The sequence below is a fragment of the Giraffa tippelskirchi genome, chromosome 13, assembly GCF_054371585.1.
Source record: "Giraffa tippelskirchi isolate mGirTip1 chromosome 13, T2T-mGirTip1v1.2.pri, whole genome shotgun sequence".
Taxonomy (NCBI): domain Eukaryota; kingdom Metazoa; phylum Chordata; class Mammalia; order Artiodactyla; family Giraffidae; genus Giraffa; species Giraffa tippelskirchi.
The window spans coordinates 76,064,371-76,091,622 of record NC_137287.1 but is presented as its reverse complement, the minus strand read 5'-3'; the positions used below and the strand labels follow the sequence as shown (position 1 = coordinate 76,091,622).

At 40.3% G+C, this 27,252-nt stretch overlaps 1 protein-coding gene across 6 annotated transcripts in view; it reads right to left on the bottom strand.

The window, feature by feature from the left end:
• Positions 1 to 27,252, bottom strand: part of CACNB2 (calcium voltage-gated channel auxiliary subunit beta 2) — a 418,069-nt gene that overhangs the window by 379,406 nt on the left and 11,411 nt on the right. For all 6 annotated transcript variants that reach the window (XM_081553763.1, XM_081553769.1, XM_081553765.1 and 3 more), the window contains exon 2: positions 24,672 to 24,764. In XM_081553763.1, coding sequence (XP_081409889.1) covers positions 24,672 to 24,764 — 93 coding nt within the window. The remainder of the gene's footprint in view (positions 1 to 24,671; positions 24,765 to 27,252) is intronic.

Sequence of the window (27,252 nt, the reverse complement as noted above, 5' to 3'; positions counted from 1 at the left end):
GGGACCTCCTTCGTGGTCCAGTGGTTAAGAATTCTCCTGCAATGCAGGGCACATGAGTTCAATCCCTGGTCTGGGAACTAAGATCTCACATGCTGCAACTAAGTCCTGATGCAGCCAAATAAATTAAAAAAAAAAAAAAATTTTTTGTTAATCCTGCCTCTGCCCTTTCCTAGCTCTGGGACTTTGGGCCGAATTTCTTTGAACTTTTATTGCCATACCTTCAGAAGAGAATGTATAGTTGGAAAGAAATGATGTATGAAAAAGAAAAGAAATGATGTATGAAAACATACATGGGAGACAAGAAAGTACAACATGAATAGAATCTAAGACATTCGAATGAAGGGAAAAGTGAAATCCAAACTAAGAGAAAAGCATTTTCAATCAACTAGTCAGACAGAAGGGCTGGTGTTTCACACCTTGAAGGATGTTGCTTATGTAATTCCCCGAGAGAGTAGATCTTTTAACCTTTCCCCTTGCTTGACCCTTCATCTGGATCTGTGCCTCAAGCAAGGCTCTGTTCCTTCATTAGGAAGACAGAGGGCGTGATAAGGACCCATGTCTCTGAGATGGCTGCTTTCCTCTGTACATTGTGTGGGGACCAAAGCAATACTCATACAAGGATTGTGGGTAAGGGAAGTCAACTCTTTCCACTCATAATTGACTTGCCTTGCCTTCCTTTTTGACTTCTGATAAAGATCCTCCCACCCTCCTTCCTTAGTCTGCTCTTCCCCCACTCTAACCATACTATCTGCCCACCCCTGACACACACATTTGAACCAAACTGGTCCACCATAGTACTTCACCCTTGTCCACAGAGACTGGTCCCAAAGGTGATGCATGAACTAAAGCAGGTCACTTAAGAGTCCTTCTTGGTGATTCTCTGAATTGGAATTAGAAAGGGTGAACAGGAAGAAACAGCCTTTTATTCTGTTATGAAAAAAGGCAGGAAGGGAGCCTAGAGCTTCCAATTGTTATGTCCCTGCCCACATGATGATATCTTGTCTGTGGGAGGAGAGACTCCAATACTTAGAGGGGACACAGTCCTACCAGCATCTTATTCCTAATAATATCCATGCCTTTGATAGTTATGAGTGGCAACACATTCCCTTTTGTTTATGTGAGTTGGAGATGGGATAATGACATTCACAGTCCCCAAATCCTTACTTCAAATATCTGAAAACAAACACAGTATTTTTCTCTGGATGGGTGCCAAAGATACTTTCATGACAAAGCCAATGGTAATACACATAGTGCTTAACACCTCACAAACTGGCAAATGAGATGTTCGTTTCCACTAAACTAAGATTCAGCAAAAGTTATCATTGCTCTTTAAAAAGCACAACCTCAACATGTTCATTTCCCCCAATTACTAAGATTCTCAAACATCTCATTAAATGTCTCAAGATGTCTAGTCTTGTGATAAAACCTGACAACACTATATTCAGAGCTAAAAAAAAAAAAAAAATCATCATCAAGAACACAACTTGCTTGTTTCTACAACCAGTCAAACTCTCCCTTCTACCTTGAGCCCATCACTGTCATTCAAATGTTATTAAGACCATAATAATTAGATTTAGCCAGTCCTCTGGTCTCCATAAGGGCTTTTTCAACACACATATAAAACACACACATACAACACTAAAACATTCAAATCCTTTTTCCCAGAGCACCTGATAGTTCCAGTAACTTTACCAGGTCACATAGGTACTGAAGAGCAAGTCTCAAAGAGGATAAATACAATTTCCCACAGTCAACCTAAGCATTTCTGAGACAAGCTACAGGGTTGAGTAGCCCAATGAGAGAGAAAACACTGGTGGCCTCCCACCCCCTTGCACTTCCCCCCACCCAATCCCCAATCTATACCATTGTTCTCCTGCTTACAGGGTAGGAATAGAAACGCAGTAGTGGACTTGTGAACACAGAGGGGGATGGAGAGGGTGAGATGAACTGAGACAGTAGCATTGACATATATACACTGTGCCCGCTAATTTGCTTCAGTAGTGTCCAACTCTTTGCAGTCCTATGGACTGTGGCCCATGAGCCTTCTCTGTCCACGGGATTCTCCAGGCAAGATTACTGGAGTGGGTTGCCATGCCCTTCTCCAGAGGATCTTCCTGAGCCAGGAGTCAAATCCACGTCTCTTGTGTCTCCTGCATTGGCAGGCAGGTTCTTTACTACTAGTGCCAACTGGAAAGCCCATGCTACCAGCTAGTGAAAACCTGCTGTATAACACAGGAAGCTCAGCTCAGTGCCCTGTAATGACCTGGGAGTGGGCAGGGAGGGAGGGGATATATGTATACATATAGCTGATTTACATTGTTGTACAGCAGAAACCAACCCAACTAAAGCAAGTATAACTATGGGAGATGCTAAAGGACAGTGAAGCCTGGTGTGTTGCAGTCCATGGGATCACAATGAGTTGGACACAACTTAGGGACTGAACAACAACAAAAAAATAGAATCTAAGAATGATTCTTAATGACTCAGATAACCATGATGGTGTGATCACTCACCTAGAGCCAGATATCCTGTAATGTTAAGTCAAGTGGACCTTAGGAAGCATCACTACGAACAAAGAGAGTGAAGGTGACAGAATTCCAGTTGAGCTATTTCAAATCCTCAAAGATGATGCTGTGAAAGTGCTGCACTCAATAGGCCAGCAAATTTGGAAAACTCAGCAGTGGCCACAGGACTGGAAAAGGTCAGTTTTTATTCCAATCCCAAAGAAAGGCAATGCCAAAGAATGTTCAAACTACTGCACAATTGCATTCATCTCACACGCTAGCAAAGTAATCCTCAAATTTCTCCAAGCTAGGCTTCAACAGTATGTGAACCGAGAACTTCCAGATGTTCAAGCTGGTTTAGAAAAGGCAGAGGAACCAGAGATCAAATTGCCAACATCCACTGGATCATAGAAAAAGCAAGAGAGTTCAAGAAAAACATCTACTTTTGCTTCATTGACTACGCTAAAGCCTTTGACAGTGTGGATCACAATAAACTGTGGAAAATTCTTTAAGAGATGAGAATACCAGACCACCTGACCTGCCTCCTGAGAAACCTGTATGCAGGATAAGAAGTAACAGTTAGAACCAGACATCGAACAATGGACTGGTTCCAAATCAGGAAAGGAGTACATCAAAGCTGTATATTGTTACCTTGATTATTTAACTTCTATGCAGAGTACATCATGTGAAATGCTGGGCTGGATGAAGCATAAGGTGGAATCAAGATTGCCAAAAGAAATATTAATAACCTCAGATATGCAGATGACACCACCCTTATGGCAGAAAGTGAAGAGGAACTAAAGAGCCTCTTTTTTAAAAATTTTATTTATTTTTAATTGAAGGATAATTGCTTTACAGAATTTTGTTGTTTTCTGCCAAACATCAACATGAATCAGCCATAGGTACACCCATAAACATGAAAGAGGAGAGTGAAAATGCTGGCTTAAAACTCAACATTCAAAAAAATGAAGATCATGGCATCCAGTCCCATCACTTCATGGCAAATAGATGGGGGAACAATGGAAACAGTGACAGGCTTTATTTTCTTGGGCTCCAAAATCACTGCAGATGGTGACTGTAGCCATGAAATTAAAAGACGCTTGCTCCTTGGAAGAAAAGTTATGACAAACCTAGACAGCGTATTAAAAAGCAAAGACATTACTTTGCCAGCAAAGGTTCATCTAGTCAAAGCTACGGTTTTTCCAGTAGTTATGTATGGATTTGAGAGTTCGACAATAAAGAAGGCTGAGTGCTGAAGAACAGATGCTTTTGAACTGTGGTGTTGGAGAAGACTCTAGAGAGTCCCTTGGATAGCAAGGAGATCCAACCTGTCAATCCTAAAGGAAATCAACCCTAAGTATTCATTGGAAGTACTGATGCTGAAGCTCCAATACTTTTGGCCACCTGATGCGAAGAGCTGACTCCTTAGAAAAGACCCTGATGCTGGGAAAGACTGAAGGCAGGAGGAAAAGGGGACAACAGAGGATGAGATGGCTGAATGGCATCACCGACTCAATGCACATGAGCTTGAGCAGGCTCACGGTGATGGTGAAGGACAGGGAAGCCTGGCGTGCTGCAGTCCATGGGTTGCAAAGAGTCGGACACAATTAGCGACAGAAAAACAACAACAAAAGAATGATTCTAGGTACTGTGCTATACTGCAGTACTATAGCAGGGCTCAGTCCTGTTGACTCTTTGCGACTGCATGGACTGTAGCCTGCCAGACTCCTCTGACCACGGGATTTTCCAGGCAAGAATATTGGAGTAGGTTGCCATTCCCTTCTCAAAGGGATCTTCCCAACTCAGGGATCGAACCCAGGTTTCCTTTGTCTCTTGCACTGCAGGCAGATTCTTTAGCCGCTAAGCCATTGAGCAACTCTCTCTTTAAGAACAGGGTGGGGGTGGATAACAGGGGATGGGATAAGGATAGCCTCAGGACTCTAGAAACTTTCCAGTTCTAGTTTCGATAATTGGGAAGGAAAATGGGAAGTCAGTGGGATCTAGAAGTTTATAAGACCTCAAAGGACTTCCCAGCTCTGTTCATTCCTTCCCTTCTCTCCCTCACTCTGGAGGGGCCTGGGGACCCTCAACACTTTTCTCCCTCCTCTTTCCTACCAGGGACTATACCTCATAAGGCAAAAGAGCTGGTGCCCAATAACTACCCTCAAAGGAGGAAAGTATATATAATCTCATAAACACATATACAGGAAGAGTTATGTTTGGAGATTAAAATAAAGGAACTTAAATAGAAGTGCTTATCCATTAATTCAGATTTGAACTGCCTTGATTTTTTAAGATTGATCACTGCTAACGTATAACAGAAATACTTATGACCTTAATAACAATGTTAGATTACATCTATTATCTCTAAAGTCATACATTGCTGGAAATATGCACACATTTATACATATATATGTACATATCTAGTCACATACATATTATGGATGTAAGATCAAGTTCTATGTAGAGCCCAGTTTTTTCAAGAGGTGGTTTTGACATGAAACCTAAAATAAAACACATTTGTGACCCAGAAACCTACAACTCTTCAAACACAGAAATGTAAACAGCCACGGTCAACCTAACATCAGCTTGAAGGGAAGTAAGAAGGCATATGGCATTTGTTAATATTCATCCTGCCCTTTAAAATGCCCCACACTTACAGAGAGAGCTATGAGAGAAAACCCTTATTTGGTGTTTGTTGAGATGGAGTCGGTTCTGAACAGTTTATTCTGAACTGATGGGTGTGAATAAGTATTGGAAAGATAGGGAAATATTTCCTCTGGTACAGAGGTGATTCTGGCAGGAAAAGGCACGTGACACCACCAGTGTACTCTAGGGGGCGAACAGGAGCGAGGTGCTGTTCCTCCATAGACCTGGTTGGCCTCATCTTCTACCCACACACCCACCAGCCACAGGAGATGGAATGTGCCATTTTTCTACCTTTGCTTTGACACAGGGTGAGCTTTTTAGCCTGGCCCATCCTTCCTTATTTCTCCACCTTGAACAGCCACTCCCCAACCTTTCTGGCATCAGGGACCAGTTTTATGGAAGACAGTTTTTCCATGGGTGTGGTGGGGATGGTTTGGGGATGGCTCAAGCACATTACATTTATTGTGCTCTTTATTTTATTACATCAGCTCCACCTCAGATCATTAGGCATTAGATCTCAGAGGTTGGGGACCCCAGCCCTAAAACATTTCTCCCCATCTTTCAATATCCACCTCAATCCAGACCTTCTTGGTGACACTGTCTCCTTTTCCCATGACAGAATTCAGTCCCTTCCCTGGGTATCCAACATGCTGTGCATACACCTCTATTACAGAACTCCTAACAATGGACTTTAAAGCACTAATATATTTAATGCAATTAATACTTTAATCTAGGCACCTTGTTATTAATATTTCACTGAGATATAATCGACACATCACATTGGATTTGTTTTAGGGGTACAACACAATGATCTGATGTATATATATACTGTGAAATGATCACCATGATTACCACAATAGGTCTAGTTAACATCTACCACCACGTAAAGTTACAATTTTTGTTTTCTTGTGATGAGACTGTTGACTTAACTCTCCTAGCAACTTTCAAACACAGATAACGGTATTGTTAACTTGCTATTTTATTCTCTGTCTGGCCCCGTTCCTGGCAAAGACATGTTGCCTGTTGGTGAATAAATGAATCAATGAATGAACAAGCAACTTTGAGTAACTGAGGGCCAGTAAACTTAGTACAAAGAAAGTCTGAGTCAAGAAGTACAGATATACTTGGTCTGTTTCTCATGTCATTTTCATAAACAACCAAAAAATGATCAGAGACATCATTTCATAAGAAAGTGTAAATATCTTCAAACTCTGAACCCAGAGTTGCTTTCTCTCCCTTCTTTTTTTGTTTGGATAAAAAAGACTAAACACAGGTGTGTGGTCCTGAAATAATCATGTTTGAAAATCGAGTTACATGCTGACTTCCCTGGTGGTACAGCGCTTAAGAACCCACCTGCCAACGCAGGGACATGGGTTCAATCAGTGGTCTGTGAAGATTTCACGGAACAACGAAGCCCATGTACTGCAATTACTGAAGCCCACGTGCCTAGAGCCTGAGCTCCGCAACAAGAGAAGCCACCACAATGAAAAGTCTGTACACCACAACCAGAGAGTAATCCCTACTCACTGCAACTAGACAAAGTCTGCATGCAGCAACAAAGACCCAGTGCAACCAACAAATAAAAGAGTTTTTTTTAAATCTGGCTATGTACAATCAGTTTTTAATCATTAAAATAGCTTATTATATTCATAGGACATACCACATCTTCAGGATGCTGACGCTTCCTGCAATTGACACTAACTGCAATTGAGAGCAACTGTAGAAAATGATAGTGAAATTGTTTTGAACTGTTTTATAGGAATATTGTGAACAGCTCCCCAAACACCATTAGCATGTAGAGTTGTCTAACAGATACTAAGCAATTCTTCCAAAAGAGGGTAATTAGATAGGGTCAAGGGCAGTGTCTCTTGGTAACCAAATAACCTCATTTTCTCAAACAACTGCTCTCCCACAAATAAATGCCCTGAGGCAGCAACAGAATGGCTGGTTCTCAACATCTAAGACTGCTAAGGACTCCTCCTCCTACTCCAGGGGAAACCGCTGTTAGAGAACCTGTTTAAAGGGTTTGCAAAAATTCACTGAAAAAGCCACAACATGACATTCAGAGAAGCAGCTGTTTAGGGGCTATAAACCCTCTATCCTTCAACTTGATGACAATGAGGAAAATCTATTTTTATTGTGTTGGCATGTGGTTTTATTTTATCTGTTGGAAAACTAAGCTTGGTGCTCTGTGACGACCCAGAGGGGTAGGATTGGGGGGTGGGGTGGAAGAGAGGTCCAAGATGGATGGGATATATGTATACATATAGCTGATTCACCTTGTTGTACAGCAGAAACTAACACAATGCTGTAAATCATTTTTTAAAAAGATTTAAAAAATGCGAAACTTTTAATCAAGTTGCCAGTAGAAAGAATCAACCTCTGCCTGCCAGCTCTGCTTTGTCGGGTCCTTCAGTCCAGAAATGTCTCTGAGGAGGTGGCAGGCAGGTCACGGCTATGGACTCCCTGAGGGTATGACACTGCTTGTTCTCTGCGCTCCTAGTGGGGCAGGCGTTCACCAGCAACCACTCTGACCCTGGTCCTGGGGTCCTGTTCTCTCTCACAAGAGCTTCGGCCCTTTATTCCACCTCACACCCTGCCCAGATCCTCCCACCTTAAGTCTTCCTCTTGCCTCTAGCCATTTTGAAATTTCTCAAACCTACAGATAAAGTAAAAGACAGACACAATTAATAATACCTGCATAAATCAAAACCATAATGAGGTCCCACTTCACACTGGTGAGAATGGCCATCATTAAAAAGCCTGCAAACAACAAATGCTGGAGAGGGTGTGGCAAAAAGGGAACCCTCCAACACTATTGGTGGGAATGCCACTATGGAGAAGAGTATAGAGGTTCCTCAAAAAAAAAAAATAGAAATAAAATTACCATATGATCCAGCAATCCCAATCCTGGCCATATATCCATACAAAACTAAAATTCAAAAAGATACATGCACCCCAATGTTCACAGCAGCATCATTTACAATAGCCACACACACACACAGGAATATTACTCAGCCATAAAAAAGAATGAAATAATGCCAATTGCAACAACATGGATGGATCTAAAGATTATTACACTAAGTGAAGTTATGTCAAACAGAGGAAGACAAACACCATATGATATCACTTATGTGTAGAACCTAAAATGTGACACAAATTAATTTATTTATGAGACAGAAACAGACTCACAGACATAGAGAACAGATGTGTGGTTACCAAGAGGGAGGGGGTTGGAGGAGAGACGGAGTGTGAGTTTGGGATTAGCAGATGCAAACAATTATATAGAGAATAGATAAACAACAAGGTCCAAATGTATAGCACAGGGAACAATATTTAACATCCTGTGATAAAACATAATGGAAAAAATAAGAAAAAAGAATGTAGGTACATTTATCTGAGACACTTTACTGTACAGAAGTTAAACACAACACTGCAAATCAACTATATTTCAATAAAATTTTTAAAGTAATACCTGTATAACCTCCACTCAGATTTCCTAACTGTGAACACTTTTCTCTCTCCATATACATTCAATACTAGAACAAATGACTCTCCTGAGTCTTTGATTGTGCCGGACCCTGAGGCCACCTCAGCCCTTGGGACCCAAGGCTATGTCCAGTCTTGGCAGAGTCCTGGCTCAGGTGACTGGACCCCTTGCTTTACACCCTTAGTCAATAGTCATAGTCACTGCTTTCAGCCCCAAGACCCAGGACAGCCATGCCACTTTCTCCCAGACTTTGAGCATCATTTCTCATTGCCCAACAAACACCTAAACATTTCCAAGAGGATATCAATTTGACCTAATAAATACTATGTACTTTTTAAGTGTCTGAACTTGAGCAAATTACTATTCTATCTAAACCTCGACTCATCCTCTCTTAAATGGGGGTACTAACGGTGCCCACCCCAGTGAGCTGTGCTAATGATGAAATAAAGTGTCTATCTGAGTGGCGGCACATCGTCACATTCAATAAATGTTATTGACCACTATCATCTTTATTCAAATAGTTTCTTTGACACTGATTGCTTTTTGAATTAGCCAACTCATCAGTGCATTCTTGCAAACCTTTCCACACCTCAGGACAACGCACTGTAACCCATCATGACAGAGGGGCGGCTGGGGTCTGGTGCCCTCCTGAGGCAGGAGTTAGCTGGGTCCCAGGCTCCTGTTGGTTGACACTTCTTGATAAACATACAACAGGAGCAGAGCCCTGCTTGAGTAAAAAGATAAGGCAACCACATTTTTCTCACTCTTGTGGTCAAGGAGACTGCCCAGACCACACAGCCCGCAGAACAGATCCTCACAGGTCAGAGAAGAGAAGGGGGTGACAGCCCATAATGTGTCCTGCCAAACTTCCAGAAACCCTTGCACTGGAATTCATCTTGGCTGAAAGATGCGCGTGGACACGGGAGAGAGCCCTGATTCGGATCAAACATGGGCAGGAGCAAGTTAATTGGCCAGAAGGAACCCAGAAAACTGCTGCCATATAAGTGATTTAAGCCACTCCTATAGTGTGTAACTCACTCTGAGTCTACCTGGGTGTTCTTCCACGCATACTTTGGTTCTAATAAATGCTCTACCTGCTTCACAATCTCTGTCTCTTTGCTGAATTCTTTCTTCAAAGAAGACAAGGACCTGCTTCAAGCCATTGCACCCCATGATCCCCCAAGATCACTCCTTCACTTCCAACTTCACCTCTCATCCATCTCTCTATACACCCAGGTTCCACACACATAAAGTAACTACCATCTCAGAAACACACTGCACACTTACCTTTGAAATTTCAAATTATTATTTTAAAATTTCAATTTGAAATTAAGTTGTTAAATTTAAATTGAAATTTTAAATTGAAAACTATTTGAGTGATACATGCTCAGATGCTCTCTCTCCTTACTATTCAGAATAAAAGATCACTTCCTCAGGGCTCACACAGGATTTTCTTCTGTTCTTCTACTGTGGTACATACCGCAAGTTCAGGAATGGTCATTTCTATGTCAGTTAAGTCATGCCTTGATTTACCACTTTCCTAGTAGTCACTGTCAATCTAATTTTTTCCTTCATGATCCATTCTGACCCCTTGATTCCTTTCAGGTAATAGTACTTGATCATGAGAGAACATCAGCACCCCTTGTGAACTATTTCGAAAATGCACATGTCCTAGGACTTCCCTGGTAGTCCAGTGCTTAAAAATTCACCTTGCAATTCAGGGAACGTGCGTTCAATCCCTGGCTAGGGAACCGAACATGTTAAGCCTGAGTGCCCCAACTACTGAGATCATTCACTCTGGAGCCCATGTGCCATACTAGAGAGTCTGTGCACCATGACAACAGATCCCACATGATGCAACAAGCTCTCGAGTGCCACAACTAAGACCCGACACAGACAAATAAATTTAACAATAAAAATAAAAATGCACATGTCCAGCTTCAATCCTAACAACACGCTTGACTGTGAAATCTTTTGTAGAGATTTCGTCTGGACTCCTTAAACACATCCTGCTTAGTAAAGGAACACCACTTGAAATCAGACTTAGAAGAGAGTAAATAATGTTCTTCTGTATAAGCCTCACCTTGGCAAGCCGGTAAGCATCCTCAAATAAATCAGCAAGAGGAGACCTATGAGCTTTGATTTTTTTTCCCCCATGAGTAACTAACACATAACAGGGCACTCTGCCCCACCATGTGGTTTTTCTCCTTGCTGCAGCTCTCCCCGTAATTGTCAGAGAGAAAGATTAAATGAGGACATTAATTCCTCATTTTTCTTGGTATTAAACATCTATAAGTTTGAAGTCATAACTGCAAGAATGCAATGAACAATAATTCACTGTGAGAAATGCAAGTACAGAAATTATTTTAAAATAGTAGCTCCAATCTTGACACGTATGATTTAGGTGTAAGATTATATTTTAAAATATAGCTGCTTTTAAATATGAGAGGGAAAGGGTAAAAGGAAAACTTAAGTCACAGAATACACACTCACACATATATCTATAAATGTCTATGTGTGTGTACTCGTGGCTGTCATGAAGCTAAGTGCAAAGAAAACATCTACTGTGGATGTGCAACAGTGTGTACACATTTTACCCATATGCTAAAGTGAGAACTGGATTCTGGGTTATACTGAGAAGTTGAATCTTTAAAAGCCTCAAGCCTTTTAAACATTTTACAGATATTGGCCATGTCCTTGGCTATAAGTGATCAAAGCCTTAGGAAGAGATCTTATACTCTGAAGAAACTGAATCATCTAAATAAAAGTTCATGAAATAATACAGAAAATTCAAGTGGGTTCATAATTAAGATGTTAGTTTATTAGGTTGATAGCAAAACTACATGGTTGTTTCATGTCTACATCAATCATTGACATAAAGAGGGAAATGCATCTCTTTATTCCATTAATATTCTAGCAAAAAAATGTTTTTCTGTCAGTTTTGGGGTCAGTGCTTTTTAGTGTAAGTCTATTATCATGTGAAAAACTCAAGCTATAAGGAAACAAATTATATATGAAGCTAATTATATAAGCATTTCTATCTGTTACAGGTTGGATTATGTCCCTACCAAATTCATATGTTGAAGTCCTGTGCTCCAGCACCTCAGAATATGACTTTATTCAGAGACAGGGTCTTTAGAGAGGTAATTAAATTAAAATGAGGTCATTAGGATGGGCCCTAATCCAGTATGACTGATGTCCTTATAAAAGCAGGAATTGTAGACAGACACACAACAGAGAGAACACCATGTGAACATGGAGACAGCCACCTACAAGCCAAGGAAAGAGGCCTGGAACAAAACTTCTTCCTTCTTTGCCAACACCTTGATCTCAGATTCTTAGCCTCCAGAACTGTGAGACAATAAATTTCTGTTATTTAAGCCACCCAGTGTGCGATACTTTGTTCCGAGAGCTCTAGCAAAGGAATACATTATCCACTTCATTTTTCTTTAAAATGAAAAGTTTGCTTGCTTGTTTTGGGTGGGGAGGGTTGCTTAAAACAAAAAGTGGTTAGCCATTTTTCAATTTTCAGATACAACACCTGGACCAAAGAAATCAACAAATCTTCCCGTGGGAGTAAACCTCAAGGTTACATCTACATGAAAAAGACCCCTGAGTCAGAGGAAGTAGCACTTTCCAGGAAAGAGGAACTGGTGAGGTCACAATGCCCAGACACTCAGGGTGGAGAGGAAAAACTGTCTAGCTCAACTGTCCTTGTCAGAAGTCCAAAGAGTTAAGCTGTCTCCTGGGGCTTATCACCAGATGTCAAGTATAAGAAGGAATGGAAGTTGGTACTTTTTTATGTGTATCAAAGACATAAGGAAATATGAAGGGAGATGTAAAGCCCTAAGCCAAAATAAGCCTCTAAAATTCAGGACTAGCTTACAGGGATGACACAGATGATGAAATGGTAGCAGGAGGTCCTGAAGAACTTTCTATTTTCTCCCAATTACTAGTCAATAGAAGACTCTATAAAAGTTCTCCCCTCCCCCAGTGAATCATTTTCCTGTTTTTTTCCCCCTCCTTTATCCTCAAACTCTAAAATAAGCAGAGAGTGAAAGGAAGCATTGTGATAAGCTCAGGGGCAGGGCTGGGGCAATCAGTTCCTTTTCTCCATCTTGGGTCTTTGCAATAAAGATACACACTTGGTCACGAATGTGGAAAAATGACAAGACGGGAATACATAATTGTTAAACTATTGCAAATATTTTCAAGACATCAGTCAAACTCTCAAAGAGGATTTCCTTAGCATCTGATAATCATCAGGTATGAAGATTTCAAAACATGTCAATAGAGAACAAAGATGCTGATGATATTTACATCTATGAAAGACAGAACAGGGAAAAGAGAACTATTTCTTGGTTGGACCAGACTTGGGTATGATGCCTGTGAAGACCTGAGACATGTGAATCATTAACCTGGAGGGAAGTAACTAACCATTTCAGCATGACTTGTTAAGTTCAGGGTTCAGCTGAAACATACACTTCTTGGAAATTCACTGTTTAATGAAAACCTATTTTCTTAGTCTTTCTAATTACTCCATATTAGATCACTTGTCGGAGAAGGCAATGGCACCCTACTCCAGTACTCTTGCCTGGAAAATCCCATGGATGGAGGAGCCTGGTAGGCTACAGTCCATGGGGTCATTAAGAGTCAGACACGACTGAGCAACTTCACTTTAACTTTTCCCTTTCATGCACTGGAGAAGGAAATGGCAACCCACTCCAGTATTCTTGCCTGGAGAATCCCAGGGACGGCGGAGCCTGGTGGGCTGCCGTCTATGGGGTCGCACAGAGTCGGACACGACTGAAGCGAAGATCACTTGTACGTTCTCAATTAATTTAGGGGGCTAGTTTAGCTAGGACTTTGCATGGACTGGTCAAGCAGAAGACGAATAATAATGGAAGAAAATGGGGCATAAAAGGAAAGTATATTATAATTTGAAACGTATCTCAGAGTCTAAAATCTCAGAACACCTGCAGAAATGATTCTAGGTTGTAAACTGATATTTTTAACTCTGTGGGGAAAAGATAGGCAAAAATAAAAAACCGTGTCAATCCACAAAATTATTTTAATAATGAGGAACCTTAATCATCCCTAGTTTACAGGGTAAGTGTTCCAAATACATGAACACAAACTGAAAATGAGGAAGACTGGTATAGAACCATGCCCTCATTCCCGTACAAAAATTATCTTCAAAAAGATTGATGAACCAATCTGTAAGGAAGCAATGGAGATGCAGACAGAGAACAGAATTGTGGACATAGTGGGGGAAGGAGATGGTGGGATGAATTGAGAGAGTAGCATGGAAACATATACATTACCATAGTAAAATAGCCAGTGGGAATTTGCTGTATGACGCAGGGAGCTCAATCTGGTGCTCTGTGACTACCTAGAGGGGTGGAATGGGGTGGGAGACGGGAGGGAGGTTCAAGAGGGAGGGAACATATGTATACCTGTGACTGATTCATGCTGATGTATGGCAGAAACCAACACCATATTGTAAATCAATCATCCTCTAATACAAAATAATTTTTTAAAAAGACGTGTTAAGGCTAGTGACTTGTTGAAGTACAAAATTGAACTTTTAAAAAATACTTTCTAAATTACTTATGTCAACTCAAAGAAAAATGTACAACATTCTCAGTAACATAAAGGCATATGCCATGGAAAGGACAGTGAACTTTTTTTAAGGCTCAGTATTTTTATACTGACATATTTAAGAAGAGTTCTTAAGAGAACTCAGAACCAATTCTGCCATTCACAAAATCTAAATGAATGCTTAATAAGATATAAAGACATTTACAGGAAATCACAGTGGCAATAAATCTACTGCATTATTATTTATAGTTGTGTTTGTGATGAATACAGCCTAACAAGGCAACAAGCCAGTATTTCAGGGCTGAGAGATTTACCCAACCTTAAATATATCAGTCCACTCAGGCCTGGAGTCTGTAATCATTATCACAGTTTAATCTGTCTTCTGCAAAACAAAACTAAAAAATAGACTGTGTGTCTCTGTGATTAATCATTCATATTTAAAGCCAATCGGAACGAAGAAAAGGTCTAAAATAGCAGCTCCAAGAACATGGTACTGGAAAGCAATGGAATGTGTTTAGAATACCGTGTTCCGAAAAGCGTCATGCAACCTTCTGTTAAATGTGTGGTTCATTCCATTCTGTCATCCTGATTTGTATCCTGGAAGCCCTTATACGTGACAGGATTACTTCCTGACAATAGCAGCATACATAGGTTGATGAGCAAAATCCGAGATTAGTTGCAAATCTCTTGAACCTCCTCCCACCCACTCCCTCCAAATAATGATGCTTCTTGCAAAGTCCAAGAAGGCTTGTTGATTTCTAAGGTTCAACTTTCTGCACAAAGGACTCCAGTTGGTACTCTTGTGTGTATTAGTCACTCAGTTGTGTCCAACTCTTTGTGACCCTTCAGACTATAGCCCGCCAGGTTCCTCTGTCCATGGAATTCTCCAGGCAAGAATACTGGAGTGGGTAGCCATTCCCTTCTTCAGGGGATCTTCCCAACCCAGGGATTGAACCCAAGTCTCCTGCGTCAAAGGCTGATTCTTTACCATCTGAGCCACCAGGGAAGCCCAGTTGGTACTCTAGGGTGACCTATCAAAATTATCAGTGGGAAGAGCTGGTGAGTCCTGGATACAGTTGGCAGAGTATAGCCGAGAGTTCAGAGGATGGGGTACCCTGAACCCTGAATGAAAGTTGCCAGGCTGTGGGATCATTAAAATAAAGCTAGCTGGCAGTTATCCCCTTAGCATTTGGTGTTCATCCTAGGAATACTGCCAGGTACATAAACATAGCCAGGGAGAACACGTTTTTAAGAAAATGAAGAATTATAAAGAGAGGAAGAAGAGGAGAAGAGGGTAGAAGAGAGAAGTAATGGGGCTGAAGAAGCAGTTACTAACATTGCCACCCCCCACAAGCTGCTTTTCACTTTGATGACTAGCACTTCTTTGCAGATGTACATAGTTCCTCCTGACCTTGGCAGAATCCAAGAATTTATACAGTTAGCCATTCTTGCACAATCTCCTAAAAAAAACAGCACACATGTTCTATCCTTCAATGCCAGCAGGCCTTGCTGCTTCTACCTTCCTATTTTTCTTCCAGTAAATTAATTTACTTGCTTAGGTACTGGTGCAAAAATAAATGACCAGCTCTCCTTTTCTCTCTCCCTCTCCATCTCTGACAACAGAACTCAGATTTTTTTTTTTCCTTTCTTTAGATGAAGTTGGGAGGAAACAGCTAATTCCTATGAAAACTTAATTATCTTCATCAACTAGAAATTTATGCTTGGCACGAAATGCATAGGATTTTAACAACTGTAGCTTTTCCAGGTTTATTATTATGAGAAATGAAGTTCTCTTATTGATGGATCTGTTCACAGCACAAAGCCAAAGAGTACAAAGACTTTATACTATAATCAAAGACAGCCTGGATATCTTAATTATCTTAATAATAAATCCAAGATAACCACAGCTTGATATATTAAATAACTTTTAGGACATGAACACTCTGAGCAAGAATTTTCATTAATTCTAATTACGGTGCCTATAAGTCATGTTTACCACTTTTCACCCCTTAGTAAATTAAAATTAAAGTGCCTATTTACAAAGCACAGGCCCTAATGAACCAAAAAAAAACATTTCTTAAAGAGTCTGATGTTAAACCCAGGTGCTGTATATGTGTCTAACTTTACCCAGATTCACAGTAAGAACGATTTATGGGCCAACATCAGCCTTAGTTAAACCTCAAAACCAACTGGCATGATACTGCAGGTGATTCAGAGTTTGAGTTCATTTTTAAATTTATTTTTTCAAAAACTGAAGGAAAAAAACAGACTTTCACAGTTCCAAAAAGTTTCTGTGACTTTTGCAGTAGGAAGGAAAAAATAGACATTCTTCCAATCATACTTCTCAGGGACCAGTAAGAGTGACAGAGTTTGCAAAAATGGTGACACCAACCGGGAATCTGAGCAACTTTTGAGGAAAGAGGGAAATGACACTGTGTTCTTTATAAAATCATGATGCTGGGAAACTGACAATGCTGGTGACATCCTCTGGAGAAGGCAGTGGCACCCCACTCCAGTACTCTTGCCTGGAAAATCCCATGGACGGAGGAGCCTGGTAGGCTACAGTCCGTCGGGTCGCTAAGAGTCGGACACGACTGAGCGACTTCACTTTCACTTTTCCCTTTCATGCATTGGAGAAGGAAATGGCAACCCACTCCAGTGTTCTTGCCTGGAGAATCCCAGGGATGGGGGAGCCTGGTGGGCTGCCATCTATGGGGTCGCACAGGGTCGGACACGACTGAAGCGACTTAGCAGTTACATCCTCACCTTCCTTTAAGGAAGGAGGTTAAAAGAATACCTTTGGATTCATCCTAAAAACACTGGTAGGAATCTTTCTCCGTGTCTTCCTTGGCTGAAAGAAGGAAGCACTTGCAATTGATTTTCATTTTGACCTTTGTTACAAAGGAGTGTAGCATCATCAATGACAGCACAGATTCAGAATCACCCCCCTGGATTCCAACTTTACTTGTCATGTGACTGTGGATGAGTTACCTCTCTGGGTCTTATTTGTCTCATTTGTAAAATGGAGCTATAGATAGAATATCCAGTAAATAACCGTAACAGTCAACAGCCATCATAATTTCCTCTGCCACGGTCTATTTCTTATTCAGGTTTTAACTAAAGTTCTAAATATGGAATAATGTTTATAAGTAAGAATAATAAACTCTTAAATAGTATTTCATAAAGAAGGCCGAGCACCAAAGAATTGATGCTTTTGAAGTGTGGTGTTGGAGAAGACTCTTGAGAGTCCCTTGGACAGTATGGAGATCAAACCAGTCAATCCTAATGGAAATCAACCCTGAACATTCATTGGAAGGACTGATGCTGAAGCTGAAACTCCAATACTTTGGCCACCTGATGGAAAGAGCCAACTCACTGGAAAAGACCCTGATGCTGGGAAAGATTGAGGGCAGGAGGAGAAAGGGGTGGCAGAGGAAAAAATGGTTAGATAGCATCACTGACTCTAAGGACGTGAATTTGAACAAACCCTGGGCAACAGTGGAGGACAGAGGAGCCTGGCGTGCTGCAGTCTACGGAGTCACAAAGAGTCATGACTTAGTGACTGAACAACAACAACAAAACAGTATTAACTAGATAGCAGGTACCATTCTAAGCAATTTACCAGTTTTTACTCATGTGATCCTTACAACCAGCTTTTGAGGTGGCCACTATTTCCCAGATGAGGATGCTGAGTACACAGAGATGAAGCCACTCGTCCAAGGGCCAGCTAGTAAATAACAGAGGCAGAATCCAGACTCAGATTGGCTTCAGAGCCCAGGCTCTTACCACTATCCTGCTTCTCTCTTTTTTTTAATGAATATCAAAAATTTATTGAAACAAGTGTCCAGGTTGGTATAAATTCACTTTTTAAAAGGCTGGTATGGTGACGGAGAAGGCAATGGCACCCCACTCCAGTACTCTTGCCTAGAAAATCCCATGGATGGAGGAGCCTGGTGGGCTGCAGTCCATGGGGTCGCTACGAGTCGGACACGACTGAGCGACTTCACTTTCACTTTTCCCTTTCATGCACTGGAGAAGGAAATGGCAACCCACTCCAGTATTCTTGCCTGGAGAATCCTAGGGACGGTGGAGCCTGGTGAGCTGCCGTCCATGGGATCGCACAGAGTTGGACACGACTGAAGCGACTTAGCGGCAGCAGCAGCATGGTGCTTGTGAAGCAAGAACATCTGTATCCTGCAACACGGAACATCTTTCCATCCAAATTTGGAAAATCTGCCACCCAAACATGGTTCCAGTCGGTGGGAAGATGAGACTAGACTGCAGATGCGCCATCCATTGTAGAAGGAAGATACAAAATACCTTCCCTGTAAATTATAGAAAGTACCTTTTCCAAACGCATGCTGTAAACAGCAGATACTTTAACACATTAATTATGCACCACATACTAACACAAATGACCTCTGAAATGGCAGACCCACATCTGAGCATCTAAGCTCCTCCATTTTAAAAAAATTCTCTTCCTGCATCATTTCACCTAGTTACCATCATACTTTTTTACACATGTTAAAGTTCCAAGAAAGTAAGCTAATCATATCTAGGGGTGAATTCCAACTAGTCAAAAATACCTTCACTGGCATTTTCTATAAATGTTTAGCCTGTCTCCCACGCCCATACCTATTTACAAAGAAAGTCAAACGGACAGTAAAAATGAACCTGCTTCTTGAAGAAAAACCTTCGATATAAATTTGCTAACATCATAATTTATATAACATATAACTATGAATTTTCTAAGTTCAGTACATAGTGAAACTATCTTGCATCTCGGTAACATTTTAAGCACAACACAAAGGAATGAGACTTAAAAAGCAAACGGATCAACTACAGTTAACTTTCCTTCTAATTGATGTTCCTCCTTGCAGTTTACGAAAAGGAGTTCAATCTTTGAAATATTTGATATCCAAGGTCATCTAGGCTGCTACTTCGCAACAACCTTACACAGAGTAGAACCTTACACAGCCCATGGGAAGCCCCAATGATATCAGTCACACACAGCCAACAACCTGTGTGGATCACGACCGTGATGTGAACCTCAGTGAACAGTGATACTCACTGATCAGAACTCAGACCCTTCCCTGAGCTTCAGCATGGAAACCACGTCCTGGGAGAAATGAACTAAGCTCATGAGGGAAAGAGCCTCTCATCCCCATCTTTGGAATATCATGGACTTTAAATAGGTTGATGATGTGAAGAACCAGAAGCTGCATTATTTGGTTAGCTTAGGGTGAACTGGTCAACCAACACAATGGAGCTCTGATCTAGAAAAGAAAAGTTCTTTTACGGCAGCTGTTATCCTGTTTGTGGACCTAAAGCAGAAACATAGCTATAAGCAATTGCTCCTTAACACTAATGAATCTTCTGAAAGAATTATTTGGTGGTGGTTTAGTCACTAAGCCGTGTCCGACTCTTGCAACCCCATGGACTGTAGCCTGCCAGCCTCCTCTGTCCATGGGGATTCTCTAGGCAAGAATACTGGAGTGGGTTGCCAGTTCCTTCTCCAGGGGATCTTTCTGACCCAGGAATTGAACCCAGGCCTTCTGCATTGCAGGCAGATTCTTTACCAACTGAGTTATGAGTGAAGCCGAAAGAATTACTTAGAGCAACACAAACACATGATGGTCAGAAATATACAACTGAAGTTTGGGAAAAAGAAACCATGCTTTAACCTTTCTACTTGTAGCCTTCTTTCCTTCTCATGTTCTAACATATTCCAGAATGTTCCAACATATTCCAACCAATAGTTCTAATTTTTCAACAAATAGCCATAGGCCTGATTACAATGACTAATGGGCTATTTACCATAGAGAGTAACAAAATACTCTCATGTCCTATGATTGTTCAGATTCTAAATTTATATAAACATATTTATATATTTTATAATACATATTACATATACATTTATAAATATATGTCACACAATGACATATATTTATATCACACAATGCACCCTAGATCCAGCCACAGGTAAACTATGGCTTTGTTATGAAGGACATGGCTATTAATACCACAATGAGCTATGACTACTCTGCTGTCATAAGAATGACTAAAATGAAAAATCATTGACAATACCAAGAGTGGGTAAAACTATGAAACAACGAATACTGTTCGCTGGTTGAGGGAGTGCAAATTGGTTCATTCCTTTGGATAAATGTTCTGCAGTATTTACTTGAGTTGCACATATAACCCAGCAGTCTACTCTATTCAACGAATAACGATATATTCACATGTAAGATGACAGGTAGATACAGGAATGCATGTCACAGCATGGCTCTCAATAACCCCAACTGGAGATGACTCAAAGTGCAGCAACAGTAGAGAGATAAACCAACTGTGGTATGTTCACCCAGTGAAATACTGTCCAGCAAGGAAAATGAGCCAGTTATTGAAACATACAACATAGATGAATAGAACAATGGTAAGGTCTAATGAAAGAATTCAGAAAATAACTTCATTTATACAAAATCCACAAAAGAGGCCAAGTGAATTATGGTCTCAGAAGGAGGGACAGTGTTTGATTACCTTTAGCATGAAGGAAGAATTACTGATAGAGGTCAAAGGGGCCATCTTGGGTGCTAGTAATATTGATACCTACTTCTTGACCTGGCAGTTGGTTACCTAGGTATGTTCACTTTGTGAGATCTCAGACTGAACGCTTAGAATTTGTCTATTTTTCAGTATATATGTTACATATCAATAAGAATGCTTATTATCCTTTTAATTAAAATTTTTGTTTGGGCTGAACCATGCAGCTTGTGGGATCTTTGTTCTCGAACCAGGGATTGAACCTGGTTCCTCAGCAATGAAAATGCTGAGTCCTAACCATGGACTGCCAGGGAATTCCCAAGAATGTTTAAACATTAAAATTTAAGAAGTTAAAAGTTAAAAATAAAAAAACAAAAACAAAAACAAAAACAAAAGTTAAAAATAGGCCTTTTACAGTTATTTTTAGAAACCTTTTAAAATTATATTAAAATTTAAAATAATATTTTTTTAGAGAAAAATTAGATCTACTTTCAAGCCCAATTGTCTCCATATGTGTATATCTGTGTTAGTTTACTAGGGCTGCCATAACAGAACAACAGAAATGTATTTTCTCATGGTCTGGAGGCTGGAAGTTCAAGGCCATGATGCTGGGTTGTTTCCTGCTGAGCTCCCTCTCCTTTGCTCAGGGACATCTACCTTCTCTCCCCACTGTCCTCTCAATGGCCTATTTCTTGTGCATGCACATTCTTGGGGCGTCTTCTTTATAGGGGCATCAGATTAGGCCCCCACTCTTATGACCTCATTTAACCTTAATTACCTCTTTACTACCTTAACTGCCAAGTACAGTCACATTGGCAATTAGGGCTTCAACCTATGCACTCTGGGAGGATTCCCAATTCAATCTATAATAAACTCTCTGACACTCTCTTAATTTAAAAAAAAAGTCCTTCTCTATGTAAAATGTTCACATTCAGCCTCTAAAATATTTAAATCTCATTATCTTTAAGACCACTTCAAAGTACCAGGTGTTTTCCAAGTACTTTTAAGTTTTCATCATATACAGTTTGTGAAAATGTTTAAATCTAAGGTTCTCAAAATTACATGGAAATTATTTTTAATTCAAGGATAGGGAAAAAACCTAATTATATTTTTAAATAGAACCCCGTTTTATTGACAAAACACCATTCCGATACCGATTATACATGAACTCTTGCCACAGACAAGTAGTGAATACAGATGCGGGTCACCTGTTTAGCAAAACAACTACACATGATAAGAAGGAAACATTGAAAAGGAGTACTTTCAAATGATTTAATGTAACACATACTTATTGTTACCATTACCACCTACCCTGCATTTCTGCAAATCCTCCAGTGAAACCTTAATCTATTAAATATTTAGTTATGCCAGGGTGGCTTATGCTTATTTTCAAATGGTCGCAAAATATGAATGTGGTTCTAATGGAATAGAGTATAAATTATCCAAGGAAAAATATAGTGTCTGACTCAGCATTCTTGCCAAAGATCCTGGTTATCCTTCTGTGACAGGATCAACGGGGCACCTTGGGGTTCATGATGCCTATATAATCATACCCCAAATCTAGGTCACAACAGGTACCTCATTACACTGAGATTCAAAGAGCTAAACCTTTATTTCAAGGAGACAGGATAGTCTTTTTTCCAATCTTCTTACATGCTCACATATGTTTTGGCAATATATATTTAAATTAATACTAAGTCACTTGGTAGCTCTCTTTATCATTTATAACTGTTTCATGCACACATATAATCTCATATATCACCAAGAACACAACGTCAAAAGGAAGTTATCAGAAGGAAAAACAAAGTCCAGTTACTATATGCAGTGTAGCGATCCCTATGGATTAAGTTACCAAAACTTCATGAAAGGAGAATTCAGAGTCAAAGGGACAAATGGAAAATGGTGCCCAACAACTAAAAGATATTTTTAGAGTTCAATGAGTCCCAATTTATTTCTATCACAATATCTTTGCTCACTAGAAACACCGCAGTTTTTCTTTCCATGCAATTTTGACCAGCTACCTGTCACTCTGCAGGGCTTTGCTGTAGCCTCTATATTTCCTAAGAAGCTTATTTCCTTCTGCTTAAGATCCTTCAGCCTTCAGCCCTGAGATGATTACTCAGAGTGTGGATTCTAGCCCTCCAGGGTCAATCTCCCAGTCCCAAAGGCAGAATAAATATGGAGGCTTGAAATGGGAAAGGCCTTGGGTGATTTTCCTTTAAGGGGCTCACCTAAGCCAAGTTTGAGGCTCTCTACTCAGACCCAGGACACCTGAATTCTGCCCATGACAACATCAGGCCAACCTTAGTGCCCATCACAGCCTGCCTAGCAACTCTGCCACCACCACAATGTGGGCCCTCATGTGGCTTCATCTTCCTTTCTCTTTCTAAATGTCTCTGAGCCACAAAAGTTCCGCTCCTTCTTAACCAGCTCGCTTTTTCTAACTTCCTGCAACCGAAACATATCCCAAGTTGCACAGACCAGAACCAAAGTTTTTCCAGTTGCCTGGAAAGTTACTGAGGTTACTCAGACTTACCATTGGTGCCCTTGATTCAGGGAGCGGATGGCTGAACTCGGGTCATCCTTTGTCTGTGTCAGAAAAGTGGAAGGAGGCAGCCACCAGCCAAAAACAAAGTCCCCATGAATGTAACAGGTCAACACGTTTGGGCTGAACAGCTGCTAACTAACTTAGGGGAAAGGACCCCAAAAGTAGCGAGGAAATGGTTTCCTTTCCAACAGAAACGGAGCAGCTCTCATGGCAGCCAATCTCCAGGAGTGAGATCTCACAGACAAGAGATGATTTATGAGCCTGCTAATTAGAAAGGTGGTCCTTGAGCCAGGAAAACAGAGTCACCCTAGCAAGCTCCTCCCACATTTCCCCTGCCGCTGACAAGCATCAGCTTAAGATGCTCGTGTACCTATACCTGATGAGACTTTAGCCTCACCTGTAACCTATTGTCCCAGAGATCTGGTTGCCTCTGCTCTTTGGGAATAAAAGTTCTTTCTATAACCAAGGACAAGAGTGTTTCGATGTTAGGGATCCTGACACTGCTTAGGAGGCAGTCCCAAACTCCTGAGCAAGAATCCACATGAACTGAGACGAAGGCTTTGTCTCCAAAGGCAGTTTCAATTATGTCTCCCAGATACCCTGTGCTCTATTTGACCTCAGTACCCTCGGCCTTTTCAAGAGCAGGGGTAATCTCTTTTCCAAGCCAAGCCCCAGGTGGAAAGAAGAAAACTCCAGCTGGAGGAACACCAATATCTTAACTCATAGCAGGCAGTATGGATGCTTACCACACCCACCCCCCACCACTTTCACTTCCCCAGTGAACCCTCCAAACTTGGAATCATTTCTATAGGAGTTCACTGTTATGAAGAAATCCTTTGTAATGAAGTTTGAATTTCTCTTTCCCCAATGTGCTGGGAAAGAATGTAATTATGACACACAGTCTCACTTAAAATTTAAATGTATTAATTAAGAAGCTCCAATACTTTGGCCACCTGATGTGAAGCACTAACTCATTGGAAAAGACCCTGATGCTGGAAAGACTTGAAGGCAAGAGGAGAAGGGGGCGACAGAGGATGAGATGGTTAGATAGCATCACAGATTCAATGGACATGAGTTTGAGCCAACTCTGAGAGATAATGAAGGACAGGGAAGTCTGGTGCGGTGCAGTTCATGGGGTCACAAAAAATCAGACATGACTTAGTGACTGAATAACGAACGATTGTGACATTCAGTGGAACAATTTTCACTTCAATTAAAAGTAAGTACAATAAGACTATATAAATCTAGGGATGACGCTTTTAAAATCACCTCTTAAAAAACCATAACTGAATTCATTTTCATAGATTTCTTCAAACTGTGAATTAAAAAGCTCCTTTACCTGACGAACGAAGCTATTTGAGGTAGTGTCAGAAGAAGTGCTCCCATCAGATCCTTTAAATCTGTTTTTCCTTCTGGCTCCTTTTCCATATGACTACAAAAAAGAAAACAAAAAGACAAATGAGATTATTATTAGACCCTCACACAGGAACCTAGATCTAGTTCCAGAAAATGTTCTAGATCAAGACAAAGAATAAATTGCCATCACATGAGCATGATTAAAAAGTTATTGGAGACCAAATACATTCCACTTATATGTGGAATCTAAATTATGACACAAATGAACATATCTATGAAACAGACTCACAGACATAGAGAACAGACTTGTGGTTGCCAGGGGAGGAAGGTTGGGGAGAAATGGAGTGAGAGTTTGGGGTTAGCAGATGCAAACTCATATATAGGATGAATAAACAACAAGGTCCTACTGCATAGCACAGGGAACTATGCCGGGAACTATATTCAACATTCTATATTCAACATCATAGAAAAGAAGATGAAAAATAATGTATATATGTGTATAACTAAATCACTTTGCTGTATAGCAGAAATTAACCCAACATTGTAAGTCAACTATACTTCAATAAAAGAACATTTTTTAAAAAGTGATTGGTGGAATCACAAATACTTATTTCAAATCAGTGACTTTATAGGGAGGAGAGGGTTCTGGAAAAAGCATTTCACAGTTGGTGAATTGGGCTTCCCTGGTGGCTCAGTGGTAAAGAATCTGCCTGCCAATGCAGGAGATGTAAGTTCAGTCCCTGAGTTGGCAAGATCCTCTAGAGAAAGAAATGGCAACTCTCTCTAGTATTCTTCCCTAGAAAGCCCATGGACAGAGAGGACTGGCTGGCTACAAGTCCATGGGGTCACAAAAGAACTGGACATGACTTAGTGACTAAACAACTACAACTGTTGAATTAAAACAATTTAAGCTCTGTTAGCATATCTCTGGTCAAGAGGCAAAGGCCACTAAAGATAAGGCATTAAAAAAAATAAACATTTACGTGTAGGAGGGACTGGGGCAAAATTACTGTGAAAGGAAAGCAACTTGTCAAAACCCTTCAGAGAGATGAATGCAGTTGTTGCTGTTCAGTCACTCAATTACGTCTGACTGTTTGTGACCCCACGGACTGCAGCAGGCCAGGCTCCTCTGTCCTCCACTATCTCCTGGAGTTTACTCAAACTCATGTCCACAGAGTCAATAATGCCATCCAACCAACTCATCCTTTGTCACCCCCTTCTCCTATCCTCAGTCTTTCCTAGCATCAGAGTCTTTTCCAATGAATCAGCTCTTCATATCAGGTGGCTGAAGTATTGGAGCTTCAGCTTCGGGATCAGTCCTTCCAATGAATATTCAAGGTTGATTTCCATTAGGATTGACTGGTTTGATCTCCTTGCTGTCCAAGGGACTCTCAAGAGTCTTCTCCAGCACCATGGTTCGAAAGCATAATGAAATACTCTTTCTCAGCGACGCTGAACAGCCACTTTTTGGTTCTTTTCATGTTTTAATTTGTAATTCCACAGGTATCCCTATATTGGTTTGGTCCTTTCCCACGGTGGCTCAGGAACCTTTACAACATAAATTCTGACTACCTTTACATGTAGATAGATTGGTATAGGATGATCAATCTAGATGAAATATGAATGAAACACAGTGTCAATTCTTCATATTGTATGGATTTAGAGGCTGGTTTTGGGAGATGTCAAAAGAGCTATGGAAGTGGTAGTGAGTTACACGAAATTAAAACATTTTGTACAGTTTTTCTGGCCCATTGTTATAATGTTTGAATATGATGTGAAAAGCTTGTTCTTTTGTTAATAGGAGTAGAAGAGAATTTTGTTTCAGTCACTGAGAACTACAGCCTGAAAGACAGCTTCTCAGATAGCTTTGAGGAACTGTTCTGGAAAAGCATGGTTTTCACCACAGTTTATTTATTTTTAATTTTATTGAAATATAGTTGATTTACAATGCTGTGTTAGTTTCTTCTGTACAGCAAAGTGACTCAGTTATATATATATATATATATATATATATATATACACACATATATATATTATTTTCATATTCTTTTCTATGATGGTTTGTCACAGTATATCAAAGATAGTTTCCTGTGCTATATAGTAGAACCTTGTTGTTCATATCAAAAGCCTGCTTTTTAATCACTCAATTATTCTTCTGAGAAGGCAAGAAAAATAAATTTTATGGAATTGGAATAATAAGTAGTAGTAGTAAACATTTAAGAACAGGATGTTAAAGGTAAGACAGTTTGTCTCAGTAGTAGGATAAGGCCAAGCACAAACACTTACAAATGAACTTACTTTTTTTTTTTAACTATACCTACAGCTTACTTTCAGAGCACTAAAAATAAACTATACATTCATCTATGGCTAATTCTAGACAGGAATAAAGTTACTAAGAAAATCACACATTAAAATATAAGTAAAAAATAGCTCAACATTGAGCTTTACAGGTAAATACACACAGGCAGGGATCCTGGTATAGCAGATCTTGAGCAAGTTTCTTAACCTCTCTAAGCCTCAGTCTTCTCATCCTTAAAATGGGGATAGTAAGACTTACCTCCCAG